This window comes from Manduca sexta, chromosome 13 (assembly GCF_014839805.1).
Source record: "Manduca sexta isolate Smith_Timp_Sample1 chromosome 13, JHU_Msex_v1.0, whole genome shotgun sequence".
In the NCBI taxonomy this organism is placed as follows: Eukaryota; Metazoa; Arthropoda; class Insecta; order Lepidoptera; family Sphingidae; genus Manduca; species Manduca sexta.
This window is the reverse complement of record NC_051127.1, coordinates 7,015,418-7,038,857: the sequence shown is the minus strand read 5'-3', so window position 1 is coordinate 7,038,857 and position 23,440 is coordinate 7,015,418. Positions and strand designations below refer to the sequence as shown.

Below are 23,440 nucleotides of genomic sequence, written 5' to 3'. Positions count from 1 at the left end.
ACTTCGTATCACGTACAACATCAACAATTTAAGAGTATGATTTTGTATTTTAAAATGTTTTAACATATGCGTGTGTTATTTCTGTATATATTTATATTTTAGCTATATTTCGATAATCCTACGGTAGAGCATAGTCTTGATTGTGATCAAAATTGTACAATCCGCCATATCGATGACATTGATGCAATGTAGAGAACGTGTCGTAGTGCCTTATAACAACATGTAGAATAACTATGGGCTGGTAACCAGGATGTTCAGCTTTCTATTTCCAAGCCGAGGGACATTTCGGCTCTCCTAATACAATTTCCCGGGACTGGATCATAGGTGTTTAACGTTAGGCAGAATGCATTTGAACAACTAAGCCAAATTCCTTACGCTCACATACTCTTTTGAAGCGTATTAAATCCGACCCGTTTCCGCATAAAAGAGGAATAGGGACACATAAAGATTCTAGATAATAAAAGACCCACCGAGTGAACATGTATATATCTGTTAAATTAGGACGTGTGGCTCATCTCATAGTTCATTTACTTAGTTCTCACGTCCCGATATAAGGACATCCCTAACACGATAAATGGTCAACATTTTACTTAACATTTTAAATCACCCGTTTGTTTCATGGACGAGCAATTATAGGGGCTTAAATTATAAGTCAATAATAGAGGTAAAATTAAAACGCAAAAATTGGCCCGCGGAACTAGAAGCTAACCTGATTCCCACACGTCACAATATCTCAAACGGCGCGTGAATTCGGCTGGAATTCGCGAGACGTGCTCACTTCCCATAAACCTAAGATCTAGAATGTTCACTTCACCGTGAACTGTCAAAGCTCTTTGTTATTTATTACTAATGATTGTGTAAGGGCGGGTCATGTCGGCAGGACGCCCGCCGCCATGCTGTGATCGCGTGACTCCCTGAGACGCCACGCTGCGCGCGCGCCGCGAGCTGTCGCCTGCATTTACATCGCGATTGACGACTGACGTTGACTTCGCGCGATCTCGAGACCGATGCCGTTTTGAGTGGGTGCGACGGTGTGGAATGAGCAATTTGTATGGGAACGTGGTTGAGAACTCACGCGGTCAAGTGTAGTGTGAAATATTACTTTTGATTACCTACCTATGGGAAATGGAGAAATTAACGATTCGCTATTGATTTGCTTGAATGAAGTGTCAAATTATTGTAAAGACATACTAATGTTACAATGCCTTAACAAAATTGCTGATAAATAAAAAAAATATTGTTGTTAAGAACGATCACAAACAACTTCGGAAATTCGGTGGTGTGCGTCGGAGTGGATTGAAACTTGCAACTTGTATCTCAGTATTCTGTTCCAGTAGCTTGGTTATATAGTTAGGGAGATAATAAAGATATCCTCGCATACCTCCCACGCAGCATATTTACCTATTAATCAATTTATATCTGGGTACTTTAATGACACGTATCCTAGCTTTAATACTTGACAAGAGCTAATACAACTATTGTATATAAGTACTTCGCATGTATAGTATAATAATAATATAATAGTTCCTCTATAAGTACAGACAGAGGGAATACTTGCAAGGTGTATAAACCCCAACAAGAGTAATGTATCTTAAAGGGGCCTCTATGTGTTGGATCCATATCCACCCGTAAGCCTTTCCAAAGGACCGGCTTTTCTACCGTGATTTCCCGCAAGAAAGATACTACATGTATTACCTACTTACAGATAATATCAACTCGGTATTATAACTATATACTGTCCAACTGCTGTGCACGGTTCTCTACTACCGACAGGGTTTAGGCTTTAGTCTACCACGCTGGCCTAGTGTGGGTTGACAGACTTTATATACTTTCGAATTTCTTAGGTATGCAAGGTTCCTCACGATGTTTTCTTCAACCGTTAAAGGTAGCAATAATATACAAAGATACACATAATTTAAAAAAAAAACAAAGATGCGTGGCTTTAGGTTTCGAACCTTCCAACATTGATCTCGGCAGTCCGTTCGACTCCCGACTAGGCTATCGCCGTTTTATATTACTTAATATAGGCACAATGTTGCCTTGGTTAATTTACAGTTTGAGTTAGCCGATTGGTGGTATTCCTGATGATTTGTGCCTAAGTAGTTTAGGTATTGTCATACGAATGAATCCTTAATGTTAGGTAACTTTTTGTTCAATATATCGGCGATAAAGCAAAATTTTTCTAGTTGCTTGACTAAAACCATCAAAACATTGGTAACAACAAGACTTGCATGGTAAACAATTTAATCATAAAATCTTACAAATCAGCTATAAACCTAACCTCAAATGTTACCTTCGTTTTTTAATTCAAACACCAACCTAACGACTGCTGCATTATTAACGGGCCATTTAAAAAGTTTGGACAAAAAAATCACCTTAAATTCTCCCGTTAAGTTTCATTGGGTTTTCGAGTGGCACACGGGGGCAACTCCTTTCATGTTCTCGATTGTGGCACAAAGGAGCAAAAATAATGCACTATTGAACAATCGCCACTTCAGATGTCCGCCATCTTGGAAACGTTTTGTTATACGCTACATGTGTTTGATTAAATTCTTAAAATTTTAGGCGTAGGATTTTATGTAATTCTGAAAGATTTATAACGTATTTTTGCGTTTTATTTCTTAAGTATATTTTTATTGGAACAAAAAATTGTAGACTTTTTTCTTTGGTAATATCGAATTTAGACCTACATTTCGAAAAGCCATTTAAAGTGGTTATTACGCCATTAGCCATAGAAATTTTTAAGAAACAAACAGAGTCAATCAGTAGCGCTAACTCCACATTTAATACATTTCGCTGCAAGTCTGGTATTGAGGTATGTAGAACGTAGATATGAGGAGCTATGAAAGACCCCACAAAGACTCCAAGCCGGCTATTCGCCCGCCGCGTTGCACTCCAGGCATTGTCAGTCCAATCCATTGTACACAAACTGGTTCAAACCATTACCAAAAGATAAATAAAACGAAACATTTGGGTCAAATAATATCTTTATTTATTCGGTGTATTCCTTATTTTTAACAGATTATAATTTTCATAATTTATTACATGAGGCCGAAGGAACCAGAATAGACAGACATTTCGTTTTTTTTAACCAATATTTAAATAATATGGACATATATTATGGCTGTAACGAATAATTTTGCCTCTTTTATGCACGTAAAGAAACCAATCACCACACAAGTCAAACATTGGCAACACTACATTGGCCTATACGTACGTTGCGGCTTTGCACAACGAATACAAATTTTAGCATATCCAACGATCATAATTCTAATCTTCAATCCAATTCGGAGAATAAACCACTCGAAATGTGTCATATGCTTAATGTCAAAAAAATATTTTTTCGGATAGGTTCATTTTAGCTATCGATTGATATCAATTATCAAGTGATTGGGATCGTTCATTGAAATCGGCGGTTAGTCACTCCTGTTTTGGAAATAACCTAAGAGTTGATAAATAAAAAAGATCAGTTCACTCTCATGAGCCTAAACTGTAAATATCATAGCGATTTTTGCGCTAAATAATTTGTACATTCGGTTTCATAATTCGTTAAAGTATGCGCAAAAGAATTCGAAATAAATTCCATGCGAATTCGCGAGACAAACGATCGTATAACCTTAGACAAAATATGTATTATGACTGTTGGAAATGACTTGGCCAATCGGTTCCCGCGACCCGTTGGGTTGACGTGACAAACATACAAGGTACCACTGTTTTGTACATACGTGTGCAAACTAATCAAAGTTCACTCTTAAGGCGTCATACATAAGGCGTTATAACGTGTATTGTACACAATATCGAATCTAATTGTCGTGATGATATCGATTCTCTTTTTTATACTATTTTGAGTGTGGGTAACTTAATCAAAAGTTGACCTGGATAGTCATATTACCCCAATGAGCGACGGACACCTTGACTTCTAAACAGACGGCGTATTAATTTATTATTTTTTATTGCTTCGAATGACGAGACGAGCTAGCTTTTAACCAAATAGTATGTATGTATACGACCGCCTATAAACAGTAGAAACACCATCCAACACCTTGAATTACACAGTATTTGGTATTCCACTGCGCTCGCCATCCTGAGACATGAGATGCTAAGTCTTATTATGTCCAGTAGTTACACTGGCTATGCGTCCATGTCGCTCGTATTTCCAACGCTCTGTGTTTTCAGCTGCTTTTATGTACTGAGATAGTTCTAGACTGTCTCGCGTTTAGATGTATCCGAAGAGCGTATAAAATAAGCTGCGTATTCATAAATAATTTCTCTAAAATATATAGCTTGCTTTTGCCCGCGTCTCTGCTCGCGTGAAAAGTTCGTACGGTTTAAAAGTACCCTATAACCACTACTAGAGTAATGGAAGCTCTTACTAATAAGTAAAATAATTTTCAAAATCAGTTCACTAGTTCCAGAAATTTGCGCCTACAAACAAACAAACTCACAAACTTTGCCTCTGTATAGATAAAGTGACCTTCAAAAGAATTTAATATTACATTTATAACACTATACTATTGTTACTTCACTCTCATATATTCTCACTGATCGAATCAAGCTGCCACTTACAATCAAACATAACACTATTATTTTAAAAAAGAAAATTAATATCACTTTGTATAAGGCTTTCAAGGCTACACATATATTGACTCCGTAGTAGGGCTGTATACATTATACAGGGTGGTTCATTTTAACATTTATGGTAATAGCATATATATTTATATAAAACTCTCAGTACCAACATTGCTAAACTCAACATTACTTTAATATTGTGATAAGGCAGGGGATGCGTTGGTTATTATTTTTCTCGTTTAATTGAACGATTAATTGTATCAAAATATTTAATCCCTCATATTATCATTTTCTATCATGTATATACCATTATTTTATTTGAAATCACGACGTAGAAATATTTTTAACGCCTTGTCTTTGCCATAGTGACATTTGCAACATTGCACATCTTTTTGAATGTGTGAGCGATATCTTATTTTATATTATACATCATTCCGTACACTATTAGCGTAGGACGATGGCGTCTAGACACCATCGATGAGACTAAGTGTATTTTTAGCCTGATATCGGCGGATTTTAAACGCTATTAGCAACTAGCTGTCAGTCGTTAGAATTATGCCTGCCTTGATCATTCGAGAATTCTATCCTATGCTAATTGTATACAGACTGGATTATCAAGACTTACTAAACCCTTATCACTATATCTTATCGCCACCCGCCCTGGTTACTGCTGTACCCCTGGTTCCTCCGAGGCTGCGACGATTGTCCTTGATTTCCATACTTATTCTGCTGATACTGGCTGTACTTATTTTGACCGTAGCTTTGATTTGAACCTCTATTCGACTGGTACCCTTGACCCTGATAATTTGAATATCCTTGGCTCTGATACCGGTTGTATCCTTGGGATCTGTCTTGTCCGTAACCCTGGCTGTGCCCCTGGTTCCTGTCGTATCCCTGGGACCTGTCTTGGTGTCCCTGAGATCTGTCCTGGTATCGGTCCTGGCCGTATCCAGACCGGTTGTAGCTCTGGTGGCCTTGTCCGGAGCCCTGGTCGTGGGGTACGTACCCGCTGCGGATTGGTCCGAATGATTGGGAGCGTTCTGTAACAATGAGAAATTTAACAATTGAGCAATTTATTTACTTGTTTCCTAAAAATTAGTTCTATTATCTATATCACTAAGAGAAACATTCGTTCTGAAAATTATATAAAAATCAAGAAAAGAATGATAATTTATAATTCCTTTCGCGGCAGTTAACAGGACAAATAAAAGATTTTCCGCCGAAACTTTTCGCGTATCGAAATCGGCCTTAACTCTTAGTTGGTTTAAGACGGAACCAAACAATTTAAAGCGCCAAAAGTAGGTACTATCATCGTATTGACACAAACACGAATTTCGGCCACGCGGATAGATAAAAAGGCGACGGCACTTCTTGCGAGTGCCCTCGTGTCGCGGACGAGGCCGGGGCGCGGCGGACGCGGCGGGGCGGCGAGGGCGCGCGTATTACGACACTCGTGCCGTAAGCCGCGAACGCACCGCCGCCGAGTGTTTAAACGCGAGCTTTGTGACGGCTTAATGCGGCGAGCTGCTAGATCCGGAACAGGCTTAGCGCCGCTCTGTATCCTTAACTTGATGACATGAGTACAGATTGAATGTAGATTTATCATTCAACAGTTCTTTCATACAAGACGAGAAGTGCGGCTATTTCCCGTAATTTTTGCTGCCGATGTAGTAATTATAATATATTTTTGACTATATTGTCACGAATGTATTTTTTTTTATATCTTAACATCTGTTTTTATTAAAGTTATTTTCAAACAAAATCCAGCTTGCAGCAATAACTTCGAAAGCTGTCTCTATTATCGATTTCCGATCGAACTAAAAGTAATTTCTGCATAGTCACACACGTCATCTTGATTTTAACTACTAGTAATTCTAAGAAAGACCTAACTACTTTGAGATAACTCCTATTCCTATCCCATACCCCAATCTGTGCGCATATTAACTCGCAAGACGGTGTAAATCTCACCTCCGCGGAACACAAATGCTCGTCAACAATACAAGCAGGCAGCGCTGTATAATTGCGCGCGCGACGCGTCGAGTGCGTAACGACGGGCGCCATTAGCCGCCATTGTTGCTACTGGCGCCCAACGTGGTGCCGAATGTCGCGCTTTTTGTTCTACAATATCGTTTGAGGCGTTGATGTATTTGGATTAAAAATGTATTTGACAGAATGTCTTTGTAGGATTTGCAAATGTTTGTCATAGATGACAAATGGTAGATTGTATGAATAAAACACGAATCCCACTAAACAGCCAATCTGTGAATTAATGGATAGATACGACGCTAATCTCGTAATTTTATTTTCAAGTGTCATCAGTTCTTTCATTATAATCTGATTATACAACATATTAATACAACTCAAAATCCTTCCTATTACCGGTGTTTTCATTACAATTAACCCATAAAAGGTTAGGTGTTATATTAAGAATACTCAAACTTTAGTAAATTAAATACTCTTTTTAACCATAAAGAGCGACACAAAAACATTGAAAAAGCACGTGCATATTGAAGATAAGCCTCAGCCGCAGTGACGAATGACTAAAAACATCTCGCATGAAAGAGAATACTTACACACTAATCAAAACCGCTTATAACCCATCACAGATGTGGTGAAAGGCCCCGCTGCCGAAACGCAAGGTGTCAGCCAAGTGAAAAACAAAATCGCAAAACATGTGGAAAGCGAAGCCGGTAGACATAATAGGCACCTAATGGGAGCCGTCGAGCAACATTCACCCAGTGAAAGAGTTGCAAATAAGAGCAATGAGGCAACCGCGGTGGGCGCCAAAATTACACGCGGCCCGGCCGCGCGACACTTCGCCCGGCTGCTATAGTAATTATTACTGGCGGCTTTATGGAACTAACGCTCCACGCTCGGATTTCATGTTCATAATATTTGATACTTTTAGTTTATATAAACTTTTGTAAAGAGCACGGCGGCACGTCGGCGTCTGCTAGAGATTACTTCATAATATATTATCCGAGAACTATACATTAAACTCTTTTTCATTGCCAACGATAATATATACTAAAACCCATCGAAGTGAACACGACATTGGCGTAATCATCAAATAAACTTGATACATCTATACTAATGGTTTTAGACATTTCGTACCAATAAACGACACTACATTGTCCTTCATGTACACAAATACAAATGATATAAAAGATATCTTCACAAAGAAATCAAACATCAAAACAAATCTATACACAAATTCCGAGACAAATTCTCTTTTATATCATAAAGGCAACTCCTGATTAAGTACGGCAGAGTGCTATCACATCACAGGGCCACGAGTGGTCCGCTTCAAGGGACGTTGGGCCAAAATAACACAAAACCACAAGACGGAGCCCGCGACCCCCAACCACCCGCGCCGGGGGCATTAATGCGCTCGCAAAGACATTTTTTGACCGGTGAAAAATCCTTCAAGTGCCACCTTGTGGAGGATTCCGTATTTTACCGACATTTCACTAAAGAAATAGGATTAACGTAGAGGCTAGCCGTGTCTGGAGCGACGGTTGAAAAGTGCCGTTTGTGAGGAGAGTTTGCGGGTTCGATTATTATAGTCTAATATACCGAATCTTTTCTCAAGAAATCTTGAAGCATAATAACAGATAGGAGTTTTAGACATGTGGCCGGTGGATTTTATGCAAGGTCCTTTAGAAATTGATAAGGTATAATATACTTCCAATGTATACAGCTAGTTAGAGTTATACTAAATTTACAATACATTTTACACCACCCACGAGAGTTTATTTTGGCCTTTTCATTCGTCACAAGTATTGCCTATTTTCCTATCGGCCACAAACCCGGCGAGCTTATAGATACATTACTATTAACCGAATCCCAGATCATACACGTGATTCTCCCTGAACATCCGCCACCACACCCGTACCATCCCTGGCGGACTCCTGATCACTGTAAAATTTTCCGAGTTTAACGTGCCGCGCGGATTTTGCTACTTGAGCACGCTCCCGCACGGCCTCTAATTATTGCGGCGAGGCTGACACCCCCCGCCCCACCAACGGTCCCCCCCCACCGCCCCCACTCCGCCCCGCCTCGTCCGCGCTACAATGTCGAGAGCGGCGCGTCACACCACTCGTGCTTTTTTTTCATGTCCGCACCAAATTGTCAAGGGTATGAGAGGTTATTTTCGCAGCGGTTACTTTTGCACGCCTCTAGCTGGCTGTAATGTTGTGATTATGTTTTATGTAATGTTGTTTGACATTAGCATTTATGGAGCGTATTAGCTGATAGTTGATGATTTGGCTTCTAGGTTCGTGTAGAGACACTGAGGACAGACCAACTGTATTCACATTTGGTTGAAAGTTATATATCGTGGGGTCGATTTAAATTAAAGATAGAATACGTGTAAACCTTATTTTAATCGTAGGTAAACTCTAGTATTGGAATGTCTATCTAGATGGCTAATATCACTTTATTCATGCCTAGCCCTAGGCGTATCCGGCTGGAAGGACCAAGAATGTTCAAGCAAGTTTCAAGAACCTATCTTGTGTTTTGATCGACACAATAGTTGATACCTTTGGAACAAAATTTCACAATATAGGATTGTTTTTTAGTTTATTGTATCTATTTCTCTTTGTTTAAAAAAAAGTTAGTTTTAGGGAATGTTTTGGACTACAAGTTGAGAGTAAGTAGGTACACAATAAACCTTTTTATCATTAAAAAATATTAAAATGATAAAAGTACTTATATAATATATTACTTATTGATAAAAATAACCAAATAGTCTACATCCATTGCCCTGGCAGTAGTGTTTGACTGGTTTTACAAATTATAACACTCGAAAATCGACTTCCTTATACACATATTTCCCTTCGACTTCACCTTAATAGTATATTAAAATACGATTAGATAGCTATTATAAATCACACTCCACACTGCGTATCAAAACTTCTATTTCAAGACTAACTATACGGAGCCCTTTCACGTTCGTAATTTTAAAAAATTCAATAAAATTCATATTTCACAATAAACAACTGTTTGTCAGCACGTCAATCGCAATCAAATAAGCGTGTTCAATTAAAACAACCCTTAGTAGGGGATGCAGTAATTGAGGCACGTGGCGCCGCTCGTCGCATCGACAATGCAATCTTCAACCTTAACCCCCCGTAATAAGGGTCAGCGGTGTGCGCAAATCTCAAATACAAATAGAAATCAATTTTTAAGTCGTTTTCGGGTGACGTTTTTTTCGAAAGTCAAACGTTGAGTCACTCGTTCGAGTGGCGCGCATGTTATTTTGTTAGGCTTTGATAGCTTGATATTTTTTTAATTGGCATGGATAAAAATGTATATTGATGGAAATGTGATAAAATTTATAATTTATTTTATGAAATATACCCGGTTTTATGGGATGGCAAGAACGATAAAAAAATTAAATGCATTAATCCTACATAGTCTATTCCTCCCAAGAGTGCCGAATATGGATACATTCACAAACCAAGTACCAAAACTCGAAACAGACTAAAGCGAAAAATATAACAATACTGCCGCTATGACAGTTCGCATTAAAAAACAAAACAAAGAACAATCCTCGTGCACAGATCTCAACTTTATTAATACAAAAAAAAAACAATTTTAATGCTTTCAGAATACCTTTATCGGATTAAAAAAATGTGTTAAAAAATAAAATAAGCATTAACACACCTCCAGAAGCCACCTGGTTAAATGTTGCAATAAAAAATGTAAACTCGGCACAGACAATGTAGCGGGTAATCCTCTTCCGGCTGAATGGGAAGCACTTGAGCCTATTGACCGGTTATTTAAAAAAAAACGCCCCTATTGTGCGCGCGGCCCCGATAATTATTATTTTCGTAGTTGACGACAACGCCTTGTGTAATGGTGTGAGGGGTTGCCAGGTAATGACATTAATTAAATTGTTGTTTGAATACTTGTAAAATAATTATCCCATAAACAACATTCAAATAAAGGTCTTCAATAAGAGTACTAAGAACGAAGAATTTTAACAAGCATGTACAAACTAAAGTTATTTATATAAAAATCATGCCCAATTAAATCTTAAAAAGTTTTCTAAACTGCGAACAATTAATATTTGATAATAATTGTAGCATAGCAATAACTTCTTCCCCTAGCATTCAACACTGTCATATTACTTGAATCAAAACAAAATCTCGGAAACAATATTCTAAACACCGGCAACCCTACATCCCGTCGCGCTTCCTGTTTGCTTTCGCGCGCTATTACACGTCAATGGCCGCCGGGACGATAGGCCAATTTGAATTTTTGAATTTAGAATAATGGAACGCATTCAACGCCGCCATTGGCGGTAATTTTGTTTTTCGAACGTTTCGCGTTCCGATACGCATTGTATTGAGACAGACTAATTGCTGCCATTTATGTTTTGTTGTTCGTAATGCGTTTTAAAATGGACTTTATAATTCGGTGCTTTTAAAACCTGGATGTTTATAGGTTGAGTGCCACAACGTAACAAATACAACAATTATAATATTATCGGCTTACATCTATCATGTCACTTGTCTAGGATTACAATAAAGACATGCTTTTTCGTTTGGGTTTAAAAAGGTCTTTTATTGAGCAGATGACAGTAATATTTAGCGAGCGTCTTATCTTAACGAAAGAAATAAAAAAAACTAACTCGATAGCTACTACCTCCAAACAGACGCCGTGATTAAACCGGCAACAGTAATATGTCAATTATATATAAAACAGTAATATGCCTTTGCTCAAACTCGTTTGATTGCTCCATTTCCGCGTTCTGCACTTATTTATATTGAATACTTTAATTAGGTACATAACCGAAACACACTAGAAGATAAACCATGCTAGCTACTCAGTCGATTCTCACATAACAGAAATCTAACACCTCCCAAAGTCCGACGCTGTCGCACTAGGACCTTACTGACGCCTATCGTCCTATTGCCTTAATCTAGAAGCATGGTTATAGCCATGATTTATCGCCGTAATCTGACAATAAATAGCATTCAGTATAACGCAGTGTTCAATCCCTTCGAAATGAAACTATTTTTCAGATTTTATCGCGGTTTTTTATATTATAATTTCCTCCCAACGTTTCGAAGATTGCAGAAGATAAGAAATCATTATTTAATCCTACTTATTGGCTTTGACATTAACCTTAGGGCCACAATATGATTATCAAGTTTTTCTTAAAATTACTATTCTTACAAAAATCTTATGATTAACAAATGACTATAGACAAAACTGGCGGCACACGGCGCGTCCCTAGTCCCACCATTGTTCGCCCAATCGCGGCATTGTTTCGCCCACGCGCCACGGCGGGCATTAATTGGGCCGCGGCTCGAGTGGCCCAATTATATCGGAGACGAGGGCGCGTCCCTAGCGCGGGGGCAGGAATGTAAGGTTATTAGAGAAGGATGTGAGAAATATATTGAAGAATAACTAGTGTTTGTGCATGTTTATTTGGAAAGGGATAGTGATTGCATTTGAATTTGCGAAGATTTCCTTTGTAACTATACAGGATCATTTTGACATCGCGTTACTAAATGAAACCATATACTTATATACTTGGAAATAACACTTTACAATAAGTTACTTGAGTCGTAGATGTAAAATAAAAAGTGTAAGTTTCGAACAAAATAAATATTAATAAATAGTAATTTTAATTTTACGCGCCCTAAAGACACTACTACTATTCTAAGAGAATCCGTTGCAGTGGTATAAAGTATGACTTTAATTCAGAGATACACTTACGCACACACCATATTCGCATTAAACTGGAAAATGATAAAAAATCAGGACACTAAAACCAGGATTTTCCGTGAAAATATTGGTTTTCTATGGATGATTTTTGGCACAATGTTAGCAAAGGTGAAGACGAGTATTTAGTTTCATTTAATAACGCAATAAACGTTAGGAAGAGCAATAGAAAATTCGAATACACTCCATATGACAGTAGACTGTGTTCATCACGCCAATGTGTCGCAAATGCTTGACTGCCTTAGTGGCGTAGTTATAATTGTACACGATATGAGTACGACTACTGCGCTGAGGTACCTGGGTTCGAATCTTGGTCGGGCCAAAATAATTGTGGCTGGGTTTTTCCATCTTAAAATTACTCAGTCACTGCTCGGAGCAAGGAAGTTGGCGGTGCGATACACGTGCCTCAGAAAACATGTAAAGCCGTTGGTTCTGCGTCTGATCTCTCTCCGGTCATGTCGTATTGTCGTCTCACCGGACCATGAGTATTGAGGAACAGAAAAAGCTTGTGTATTGCGCACACACTTGTGCACTATTATATCTCTTGCGTGGCTGATTTCTGTTAAGATTGGTCGCCGTGGCCGAAATTCGGTTAGGAAGAAATGTTGCAAATCTCATAATGCCTAATTACACGGCTTACAATTTCCTTCAAATCACCATAATACATAGTTCAAGACAAACTGGATACCTACTCCAGACGTACTATCACGTTCCACGTAGCAAATGAATTAAGTATTAATTCTCAAGCAGTGTATCGGAGGGTGTCCCGCGGGCGGCACGCGCCTCCCCCGCGGCTCACATTAACAGCTAACGAGCCCCGCCATTGTTGTTCGACATCTATTAGTGTGACGCGACGTTTGACGCCGTCCATTGTGTACGCAAATTGTTTTATTATTGTGTTTTAAACGCGGGTTCCGTTAACGAGGTCACGTGATGCCGGCGCACGGACGTGTATTGACGTTCCTGGACGTGATTACACGTCCTGTTTTTTTTTTTAGTGAATTAGTTTGTGATTTTTTTATTGGAATTCCGATCGCAGTTTTAGTAGTAGTTTGGTTCAATAATTTTTAATGTTTTATGTAAAAGTATTTAAGATGTAGAAACATTCATATAAACAATTGAAGGCATTATACCCACACTAACATGCGCTTTACTACTGTTATCGTAATTTGTCCAATTTCACAAAAAAAAAACGCCAAAAAAGGTCCAACGAGTAACCACAAATAGACACTACCATATCAAGTTTAATATTTTACATACTAATAAATATCAGCAACGTACTAGTGTTGGATAATTAGCATTAGCATTAATTGTTAGCATGCTAAATCACGTTTAGCATTTCACAAATTAAATACAGTTGCTAAATTACGTGAAGTGATAGTTAATTCGTGTGTGAGCGCTCTTCACAATAGCAGCATCGCTCGCAGGAATAATGATAAACTCCGTGCCATATTCTAATGCAAATGCTAACGCGGCCTGTTTTGAGTGGAGGAGTGAGTGTGAAAAAAGGCGCGAGAGATTCGTTGCGCGGTGTGACTCATTGAATTGTTTATATTTTTGGAAAATTACCGAATATAAAGTCGGATAATATTACACACAATAATATCTATTATGCCTGAATATAGTTAAGTATAATACTCATTCTATATTCTTTAATAAACAAATTATTATCATATAATTTTAATAAAATGTATAGAAGATAAATTGGCGTTAAATATAAAAAAAATAACTTTTAATTTAGTTAGTTGATTTCGCACAAATTGCTAATTCTTCATTGTGCATTTTAATTTGCGAATTTTATTTCGCTTAAAATATACATCATTTAAGTTCATGAGTAATATTAGCAATTAGCATTAGCATGGTAAAACATGGAAATTAGCATGCTAATGAAATTAATTCGAAATAGCCTTAATTGCCATCACTAAAACGCACCAACTTCCCTGGAAATATCATATTTTTTAGTCTATGGTGACTGCACCTTAGCATTTCTCTGTAAATATTCTCGTTTATCGTTGATATGACTGTTTTGATGGGTAATGCTTATTCCGAGAAGCCTTACATGACCTGCCTGCTCGTACTCCAGGTGCTAAAAACAATAGAAAAGACGTAATACCTCTCTGCTGCTGGTGTTGCGGCGGCGGCACGTTCCCGTAGGAGCGGTCGCGCGGCAGGTGGTGTCCCAGCATGCGGTGGCCGGCCATCTCCAGCGTGGCGAGCGTGTTCGAGCGGACCATGCCTGTGGGAGGAACGGGATTAATGTTACTCTGATTTCTAACGGCTGGAAATAATGGACAATGTTATACGCTATCTTCGCATTTATCTTAGATGTGGAACCATGAGAATAAAGTTTCATTGATATGCATACAGGTATATTGTTTGAATTAGTTTATTATGGCTGTATGGAATAAGATTCTTTGTCTATACTAAACAAATAAATTAAAATATTCAATGAAACATAATATATTTTTTATATGTCACAAGACGTAACCACACATACACATCTTTTATACCAGAAGGGATAGACAGAGGTACAACTACAGGTACAACTGAGTTACTAGTGTAACCACTTTCCACCGTATGTTTATCGTCCCATGTGATGGGGCCGAGCCTATTGCCATATCGGACAAATATTACTTTGCCCGACCCGTAGATCGTTCCCAAGACCTCAACACTTCAGTCATACCGTAATGCAAACAAACTTGTGGATATATGTAAAAATGGAACAAATATTTAACACTACAGTCTTACTAACATATTGTTTCACACAAACAAATTATAACATACAGAACTCTATCTCCAAATCATTTCAATCAACTCACCAATATGCGGCCTGTAGTTCCTGTTCTCCTCGTGCGAGAGGTTCCCAGGTTTGAGCGTCCGCGGCGGCTCACTAGCGTTCTTCAGCCTGCGCGCCGGGAAGATGAAGTCCTCCGGGTACTGCGGGTCCTCGAAACGGATGCACAGCACACGGTTGTCCAAGACCGGCGCCAGTCCAATCACCGGTGAGGGTAGTTGGCTGTGTGAACAGTTTTATATTGTTAATAGAGGCTAACGGCCGACTTTAACAGCGATCCCAATCTTTATCTGCGATCTGATCCCGAGATAAACCAATGAAACTATGTAGTTTGTAAAAATGTTAAAAATCCTTTACTCTAATTGGTCCATTCTCGATATCGATAAAAAAAGCGGATTGGGGTTGTTTATGGAAATCGGCAGTAGGTATGGTAGGTTAACGATCGCTGGACAAGCTCAAAATCATGTGTGCCCTTTGGCATAGGCCATTAGCGTTATAGTAATTACGATAAATTATGTTTTTTCGGAATAAAATTTCCGCTTTATATTTCCTCTGGATAAAAAGCCTATAGCACTCAAGAGTAATGTAGCTTCCTTCAAAGAATTTTCAAAATAGATTCAATAGTTCCACAGATAAGCCACAGCAAAACTACAAACAAACTCACAAACTTTTCCTCTTCATAATATTAGTAAAGATTACATCTACTGGTGACTGGAAGTCCAATTGAACTAGTGTCGAATCTACTGTCTAGAGGTATCCTCACCCGCCGCACAGCACGTTGTCAGCGCTGAGCATGACGTTCCCGCGCACGCCGTCGCAGCGGTAGGGGTACTGCTGACTCTCCTGCACCAGCGCCTTGAGGTTGTGGCCCGCCTCCTCGTACAGCCCCAGCAGGTACTCGTAGCTCTTGTTGCCGGTCGACACGTAGAGCCGATCGTTGCCGCGGATGTTGCGCTGTCCTGTTGCAAGATACGGATCGTAACTTCATTTTGTACTAGGTTAAATTATAATAGTTTTTGCCCCTTGTCCCCACATGCTAAATGACTCCTTTGGAGTCTACGACATCGGAAGACCTACTACCCGCATTGTCGTCCACCTCAGAGTCGCTGTAGTCGAGCGAGCAGCCCCCCACTGTTCGCCCGCGACTCTCTCTAAGTCCCAATTAGTTACCTCTTACGACAGGCAGGAGATACCGTGGCGGAATTCTTTAGATGCACCCGAGCTACAGGGCACTGACTTCTAAGCTTGGTAATTTTCTGTAGTTTTTACGCCTGATCTCTCTCCGGTCATGTCGGATTGCCGTCTCACCGAACTATGAGAGTGAAAGAACAGAGAGCAGCTGTGCATTGCGCACACACTTGTGCACTATAAAATATCTCCTGCGTACTTGGCTGGTATCATTTGAGATTGGTAACCATGGCCAAAATTCGGTTAGGAAAGAATCAATTTTCCATTGTTTCAATTTCATACCTGGGTTAAGGAATAGACGAGAAAGGTCCATCCACGAGAACGTAGTAGAGTTGTCAACTCTCTATATTGAAAGGCATATACAGAACGGACAATAAGCCTCGCTCCTTACGTGGCATCTAACATATCTGGCGGAATGTCTGCCTAGAAACAGTCAAGATGCCTATGTAATACGTATGTATACTTACTCTCAGCCTGCGTGAGGTTCTCGTAGTAGGGCTCCAGCGCCTTGAACAGCCGCGCCTCGTCCACGAACGGCAGCAGCGCGACGCCCTGCCACGCGAACTTCTTGCCGTTCAGGTCGATCTTGAAGTCCGTCGGGTAGAAGTCGATAATCGGCGAGAACTGAGAAACAAACGTGCTATTAACAATGGAAATCTATACAGAATTAGTACTAAAAAGCTATGAAGATTGGGACTAGTGTTGCCAATATATGTTTAAAAAATTTGGTAATTGCAAAAGGATATTAAACAGGTTTTCATTTTGTTTTGAAATGTTTTAGTACAATTTGAAGGTATGTAAAATTTGTCAAACCACTTGTAGGTAGAATTAAATGGATAATATATTATTAATTGTAGATATGTATGTATGTTTGTGTACTCACGGGGTCGCTCATGAGCGTGGCCCAGGGCTTGGGCACGTGCTGCGAGCTGGCGGCCGGGAACACGCCCATCAACTGCTCCAGCGGACGGAACTGCACCACACATATTAATATTAGTTACAGGTGTGATACACGCAAAAATGTACCCTATTGCAGTGATATCGTTTTGGATTTTTTAAAACTTTGTAGCACCAAAATAACGAACCACTGACACTGTGGATCGTTTGTTGTTGCGTGTCTGCGCGTACGTCCCGTCGCACGAGTGCTTATATAAACGTGTTCGTTTTGTATATCCGATTCCAACAGGCCGGTATAATTGTGTCGACTGCCGAGGGATAATAATCTCTCTTCAGTCATTATACTGGACCTCCCTCCAATTACCATCAGGTGCAGTGTGATCATTGTCGTGCACAATAAGTTCGTACACTGTTTTATCATTCTGTTACAATGGGTTATTACTTGATGCAATGAGGTCGTTTGTTGTGCACATTTAAAAAAATAACAAGCTATCTTTATTATTTCTTTTATACAGGTCATGCATGATAACAGAATCGACAATGTATTGCAATTTACGTTCTAATTCTGAATACTAGATTTTTACTATCGGCTCACCGGTTGAGTTCCCTTCTCGAACTTGGTGGAGAGACCGCATATGTTGACAAAGTCCGAGGCGAAGGGCGCGTAGTGGTACGGGAAGTACCACTTCCACGACGCGCAGCCCTGGTAGTAGTAGCGCAGCACCCAGCACAGCCCGCGCACGTACTGGAGGGCGACACGATACCTGCGCACAGGAAAATGATTTTAGTTATATTCAGCATAAGGTATCAATTCTATTATGAGACTAAAATGCAGTAATTTTTGTACAGTTTGAAGGGTATTAAGTAAAATGATTCTTTGCTAATTCTTATACTATTTAATGATCAGGTGAGAAAACCGCTCGATGTTTATTTACGACGATCGATAAATAATATTGACACTTTGCAGAACCATAAACACGAAAGCACTGCATAGCACTGAGCTCGTCATTAAGAAACATAGACTATTAATTATCTATATTAAGCTAAATTTAGTCTTCTCACACTCTCAAAATACCTATAAATAACTTAGGTGTGCAGGTTTTCTCACGATGTTTTTCTTCACCGTTACTACAAGCGATGATTTACAAAATATACACAGTGAAATAGTATCATAATGACATTTAAAGTGGAAACGGCACCTGAACTCTAGGTTGTCCCTGGACACCTCAAACTTGCTCTCGTAGTAGCGCTCCTTGAATCCCTCCTCCCAGAGCCGCACCTCGTCGTGTTTGTCATCGTCATCCTCCTCCTCGAGTCCAGCTTCCGCTGCTGAGCGCTTGCGACCGCGACCACGGCCTTGGTTGTCTTCTTGCTGAGGATATGTCCATTATTCACTATGATATTCTGTATTACTATGCAATTATCACCGATACTAATTATCGATATCGTTCAGTATAAAATATCGATATTATTCGGTAATAATATTACTTAGAATCGATATTCGATAATTTAATAACTACACGAGTTGCAATAATAAAATATTTGATTATAAAAATTCAAAATACAATTCTTCGATTATACCATGAGCCGACTGAGTGTCGATACTTAATTGTTTATCGATATACTTTCGGATATTATCGATATTATCTTAATTAAATGCACAATCAAAGATCATTAGTTTCCCCTGTATTGTGTAACTCTATGTATTTAATACATGAACTTATACTTCGAAAATGATCGTATGTTTTACTTACTGCAGCAACTGACTGCATGCCAGCGAGACGAATATTCGCGGCTTCTGATCGCACGTTCTCCACCGCTTTGAAACCTCCGGGACCGACGGGCTACAACAATATAAATTACAATATTATCTAATTGTATAAAATAAAAATCCGATTTTAAAAGAATAAGCTTTGTTAGTCTACAGTGCGGGTGCCGGCGCTCCTGTCTTTACTATGAACTTCCAGCCCCTCGTGTAACTTCAAGAACGAGCTTAAAATACAAACACCTTTTCTATAGTCTACTGAAAACAACACTACATAAATATAGGAAAAGTAAAAAAAAACAATAACATGATAGACATAACATCTCTCCACATAACATAATTAGGTTTTAAAATTCGATTAGGTTTAAGAATAATATTTACTCAAAATTATATTAAAGATGTAACAAAATATTATGATATATTTAAATGTGAAATTAATTGATTGTTACTAAATATATAAGCTACCATAGGCGCGAACTGCGTCTTCTCCAACAGCCCGAAGTTGACCTTCTGCTGCTTCTTGCGTGCCTTGTCGCGGGCTTTGAAATGTATCTCGTTCTGGTGGCGCCGCTTGAAGATCTCGTCCTCCACGTGCCCCAGCTCCGTCATGATCACCTGCACGCGGTCCAGGTTCACGTCGCCGGAGTCTGTTATCCAACCCTAGTAGAGACATAACTTGTAGATGAACAATGATAGACCTTGTAGATGATCAATTTTGCGTGGTTGAAACTACAATGGTTAGCAAGTTAATCATTAAATGGATTAAGATCGTGATGGTTACCCAAATATATTATTTTGAATTGTTCGGCTACTGACCGAGTGTGGTAATGTTTTGCAAGTAGACATCAAAGTGTACATCTGGATGTGACACCTCTTTAAAACTTTATGACAAGATCAAAAATAGAATCATGTTACCTTATATCACAAAAGAAATTACATTGTTTGCAGACCACAAAGTTCTTCAAATGGTTAAACCACACCCCAATTAGTGCCTGTATGTTTAAATACCTATAAAACAACAATCTATAACATACCTTTGTTCTATAAACACACTTCTTGTAAAGATTCACTAGCCGATCCACCGCACCCTCCCTAATCTCCAGACTGGGCAGATGCGGCAGAAAGTCATTCCCCACGAAGAAACACATAAAGACCCAATCATCCAGGGCCCTTTCAAAGTCATAGGGGAATGGTAAGTTAGGCATCTGCAACTCCCGCTCTAGGTATTCCCTCAGGACGCTCAGGCGTACGAAGATGAAGCTGTCCTGGTTACCAAAAGCTGGGTCTGAACGGACCAATGAAACTTCTGGAGTTGTGCCTGTGCATTCTTTCATTTCATGCCCTGTGAATTAGAGAACTGATATTTATGACACCCTTACCTCTGAATAACATTTATGTTTGTCTGCCATAGTTGCAAAGCAAATATGTACCTTATCATGGGAAAGTAGGATTCACTATAGCTGTCTAACAGCTGAGCAATTGCACTTGAATTAAAGAGATTTGGTCAACTCCAACAATTTACGATGTATCATAAGAAATATATTTCTATAAAATAAGGCTTTCAGTTTAATATAACTTGTATAATATTCATGTTGTCAGCAGAACCCTAAAACACAGATATCAATATCCATTATAAAAATGTTTCCACTCACCCAGCTGCCCGCAGACGTCGCAAGGGCGCGGTTTGTTCGGCTTGAACTCCTCGCGGATGATGGTGAAGTTAGGCTCATGGGTGGCCAGCCCCAGCATGATGAGGTCCGCGTCGGCGCCACACAATACATGCTGAGTGTTAGGGTCATGGTCCGGTTGGGCTAGAACAAAATGTATTTTTTAAGTAAAATGAAGTCATGGATGGTTTAAGCATGTTTGTCATTAAGTGTAACAATTTTGATTGGAACTATTACATTAAAATTATTAAAAAAAAAATAATTATATATACCTCTCTGCCTTCTAATGTAGTCCATAATCTTGTGTTCCCCTTCTCCAGGAACATTTGCGTCAGACAGGATGACCTTGATCCCTTTCCATCCTGGGTCAGTGTTTAATCTACAAGAAAAAAATGGCTCATAAATTTTGGAAATATGCTAAATGGAATCAGTTATGAAATATGCCCAGAATGTTTGTTGATGATAGGATATATTATATCCATCTAGAATACGACCACCATACACAAGGTGATAGACCCCATCATAGTGGCCCACGTAAGTGTATCGCATTCCGCGATCAGCCAGTGTATATCCGGTTCCAACAGGCCGGCATAATTGTATTGACTGCCAAGGGGTAATTATCTCTTGTCTGTTGACATTATATTGGACCCTACACCATTTACCATCAGGTACAAAGAAGTCACTTTGTGGTGTTCATATAAAAAAATGGTATTTAGAAATTCCTTTAATAAATAAGTTACCTATTTTAAATAGTAGCTTTAAACGGAAGCGAGACAAACTCTAATCACATAACATGCCAGCCTAGTCTCATAACAATACAAATTAAGGGCGTAAGATGATAATTTCCATTGCTCATTGTCTTGAAGACAACACCTATAATAGTGTTCATTACTAAGAGTAATTCCATGCCATCAAATGACCTTACTCTTGCTTGTTGCAATATAAAAATAACTTTAAAAATCTTACCTGTCATGTATATAATAATGCAAGCACTTGCTAAGCCTATCCATGAACGGTGTCCCTGGTGTGATGCAGTTGGAATCGAAATGCGCCTCCTTAGGCCTCTCGGGAGGCAGGTACGCGCCCTTCACCTGGAGCTCGGAGCGGATGCGCGCGACTTCCTCAATCTTCTCCTGGGTTTCCTTGGACGCGCGGAAACGACGCGAGCGTTGCTGGTTCATCTTAGCTCTGGGCGCCTAGGGAGATAAGATCATCTTACTTGAGCTACCAACTTTCAACAGATGCCAAAGGTATCAAAGGCTGGACGTTTGTGATTTTGTGGATTATTTTGAACAAATTCTAACCAAACTCAAAGTTATTGGATAATATAGTGGCAAAATTATTTATTTCAATAGGCTATATATATCAATGGAATTTTCAAGAATTCCATTGATATAATATAAATTATTTTGGTTAGAATTGTTAAATAAAATACTGTTCTTGGACATGTCCTTGCAACAATTTTTTACAACTTTAGTTTGTTTAGGTCTACAAATTCAAGAAATTACAATTGAAATTAAAATGAAAGTAAATATGGTAACATTTTGAGTGTACCTCTAATAACAAGACAACACAACATATACTGCACTTAAATGTACTTACAACTCCATCAATAGCCATATACAGCAGCTTTCTCGGCCTCACAATGCGGAACAGTCTGTCAATGCACTCAAAGATGGCAACCATCATCTCATCCTCATCTTTGGGAGGTGGCTTATCCTCAGGGTGAGTACAAGGGTGGATGATACCGTTCATGTCCAGGTAGAGATTGTCGAACTCCACACCATTGGGGTTTGGCAGCGAGGAGTCTGCATACACAAGTTGTCCATCTACGTCGGTTGGCTGGGGAATGTAATAGGGCTTGGTGAGAGGAATGTCTACATATAAAATTCTTCCGTGGAGTAAGTTATACTAGTATTTTGTGTTGTATTGGCATTTTATTTAAATAACTTAATTGAGTTACTGTGTTATTTTCTTTTAGTTTTGTCCCAAACATAAAAGGAAGTAACTTACAAACCCAAGAATAGTCATTTAGATTGGTTATTGGAACCTGATACATACATGAAACAGGCATTTTTGTTGGGTCTAAAATCTCTTATGAAAACAGGTTGTTATACTACACCTTTTAAACATTTCGTGTTGGTTTTAATTAATTCATGTGATATTATAGGTGTAGTTGCATAAATTGTGGACTTTAGACGCTATCTTGGCCTTCTCTAAGTTAGATACCGAGAATCAAGCATTACGAGTAAAATAACTATAGCAGAGATTAAATAGGAGATAACCCTATTTCTTAACTGTACTTTATCAAGCAGCCGTCAATAACTATTGTTTTCTTTATATACCCAATAACAAATTATAACGGTGTTACAATCTAATAGGACGATGTAACACAAAAAAAATACAAATGCTTGCCTGGTAACAGTAAGTGTATATAGGTTAGGTTCTTTTACCTTCTGTTCAACACATTCAACGATGACGCTGGGGTATTTGCGACTAAGCCAGCGAAAGAATGCTGGTACTCCCATCTTGTGGGTTTACTCTAGGTCTGTTGGTCCACTTTATTTGGAATTTACGTTTGTTTTATTTGTCACGTATTCAACACAAACAAATCGACGCAGATGCCATTTTAAATAGAAAGTGAAAGGGATATATGTAAGAGCAAGATGGAATATCGTTCGTTCGAAAATAATGATAAAATTTTACGAGTTATGTTACGCAACTATGGCTATGTATACGTTTAAAATTTAAAATAAATACTGCGTTAAGTTTGATCACATTTTCTATTCCTACTTTTTGAAATTTTTTGTCTACTCATTACTA

The 23,440-nt window shown here is 38.9% G+C and overlaps 1 protein-coding gene across 1 annotated transcript; it reads right to left on the bottom strand.

Moving 5' to 3' along the window:
- Nucleotides 1-2,975: 2,975 nt before the first annotated feature.
- LOC115449289 (5'-3' exoribonuclease 2 homolog) lies at nt 2,976-23,256 on the bottom strand. The gene is made up of 16 exons (XM_030177069.2): nt 23,071-23,256; nt 22,220-22,459; nt 21,584-21,813; nt 20,890-20,996; nt 20,603-20,761; nt 19,985-20,292; nt 19,416-19,610; nt 18,940-19,029; nt 18,385-18,557; nt 17,781-17,949; nt 17,172-17,261; nt 16,756-16,912; nt 15,864-16,059; nt 15,126-15,322; nt 14,420-14,542; nt 2,976-5,609 (listed from the first exon to the last, which is right to left on the bottom strand). Exons 1-16 carry the CDS (start codon nt 23,143-23,145, stop codon nt 5,215-5,217), a joined length of 2,904 nt encoding a protein of 967 aa, XP_030032929.1. The 5' UTR covers nt 23,146-23,256; the 3' UTR covers nt 2,976-5,214.
- Between the last annotated feature and the right edge of the window lie 184 nt (nt 23,257-23,440).

Bases quoted from the DNA above. Each gene is read 5' to 3' on its own strand.
- LOC115449289 (XM_030177069.2), bottom strand. From the start codon at position 23,145: ATGGGAGTACCAGCATTCTTTCGCTGGCTTAGTCGCAAATACCCCAGC. The intron at 18,558-18,939 runs GTAAGTAAAACA...ACATATCCTCAG, and splicing joins GCATGCAGTCAGTTGCTGCA to CAAGAAGACAACCAAGGCCG. The intron at 15,323-15,863 runs GTGAGGATACCT...CTGTTCACACAG, and splicing joins GACAACGTGCTGTGCGGCGG to CCAACTACCCTCACCGGTGA.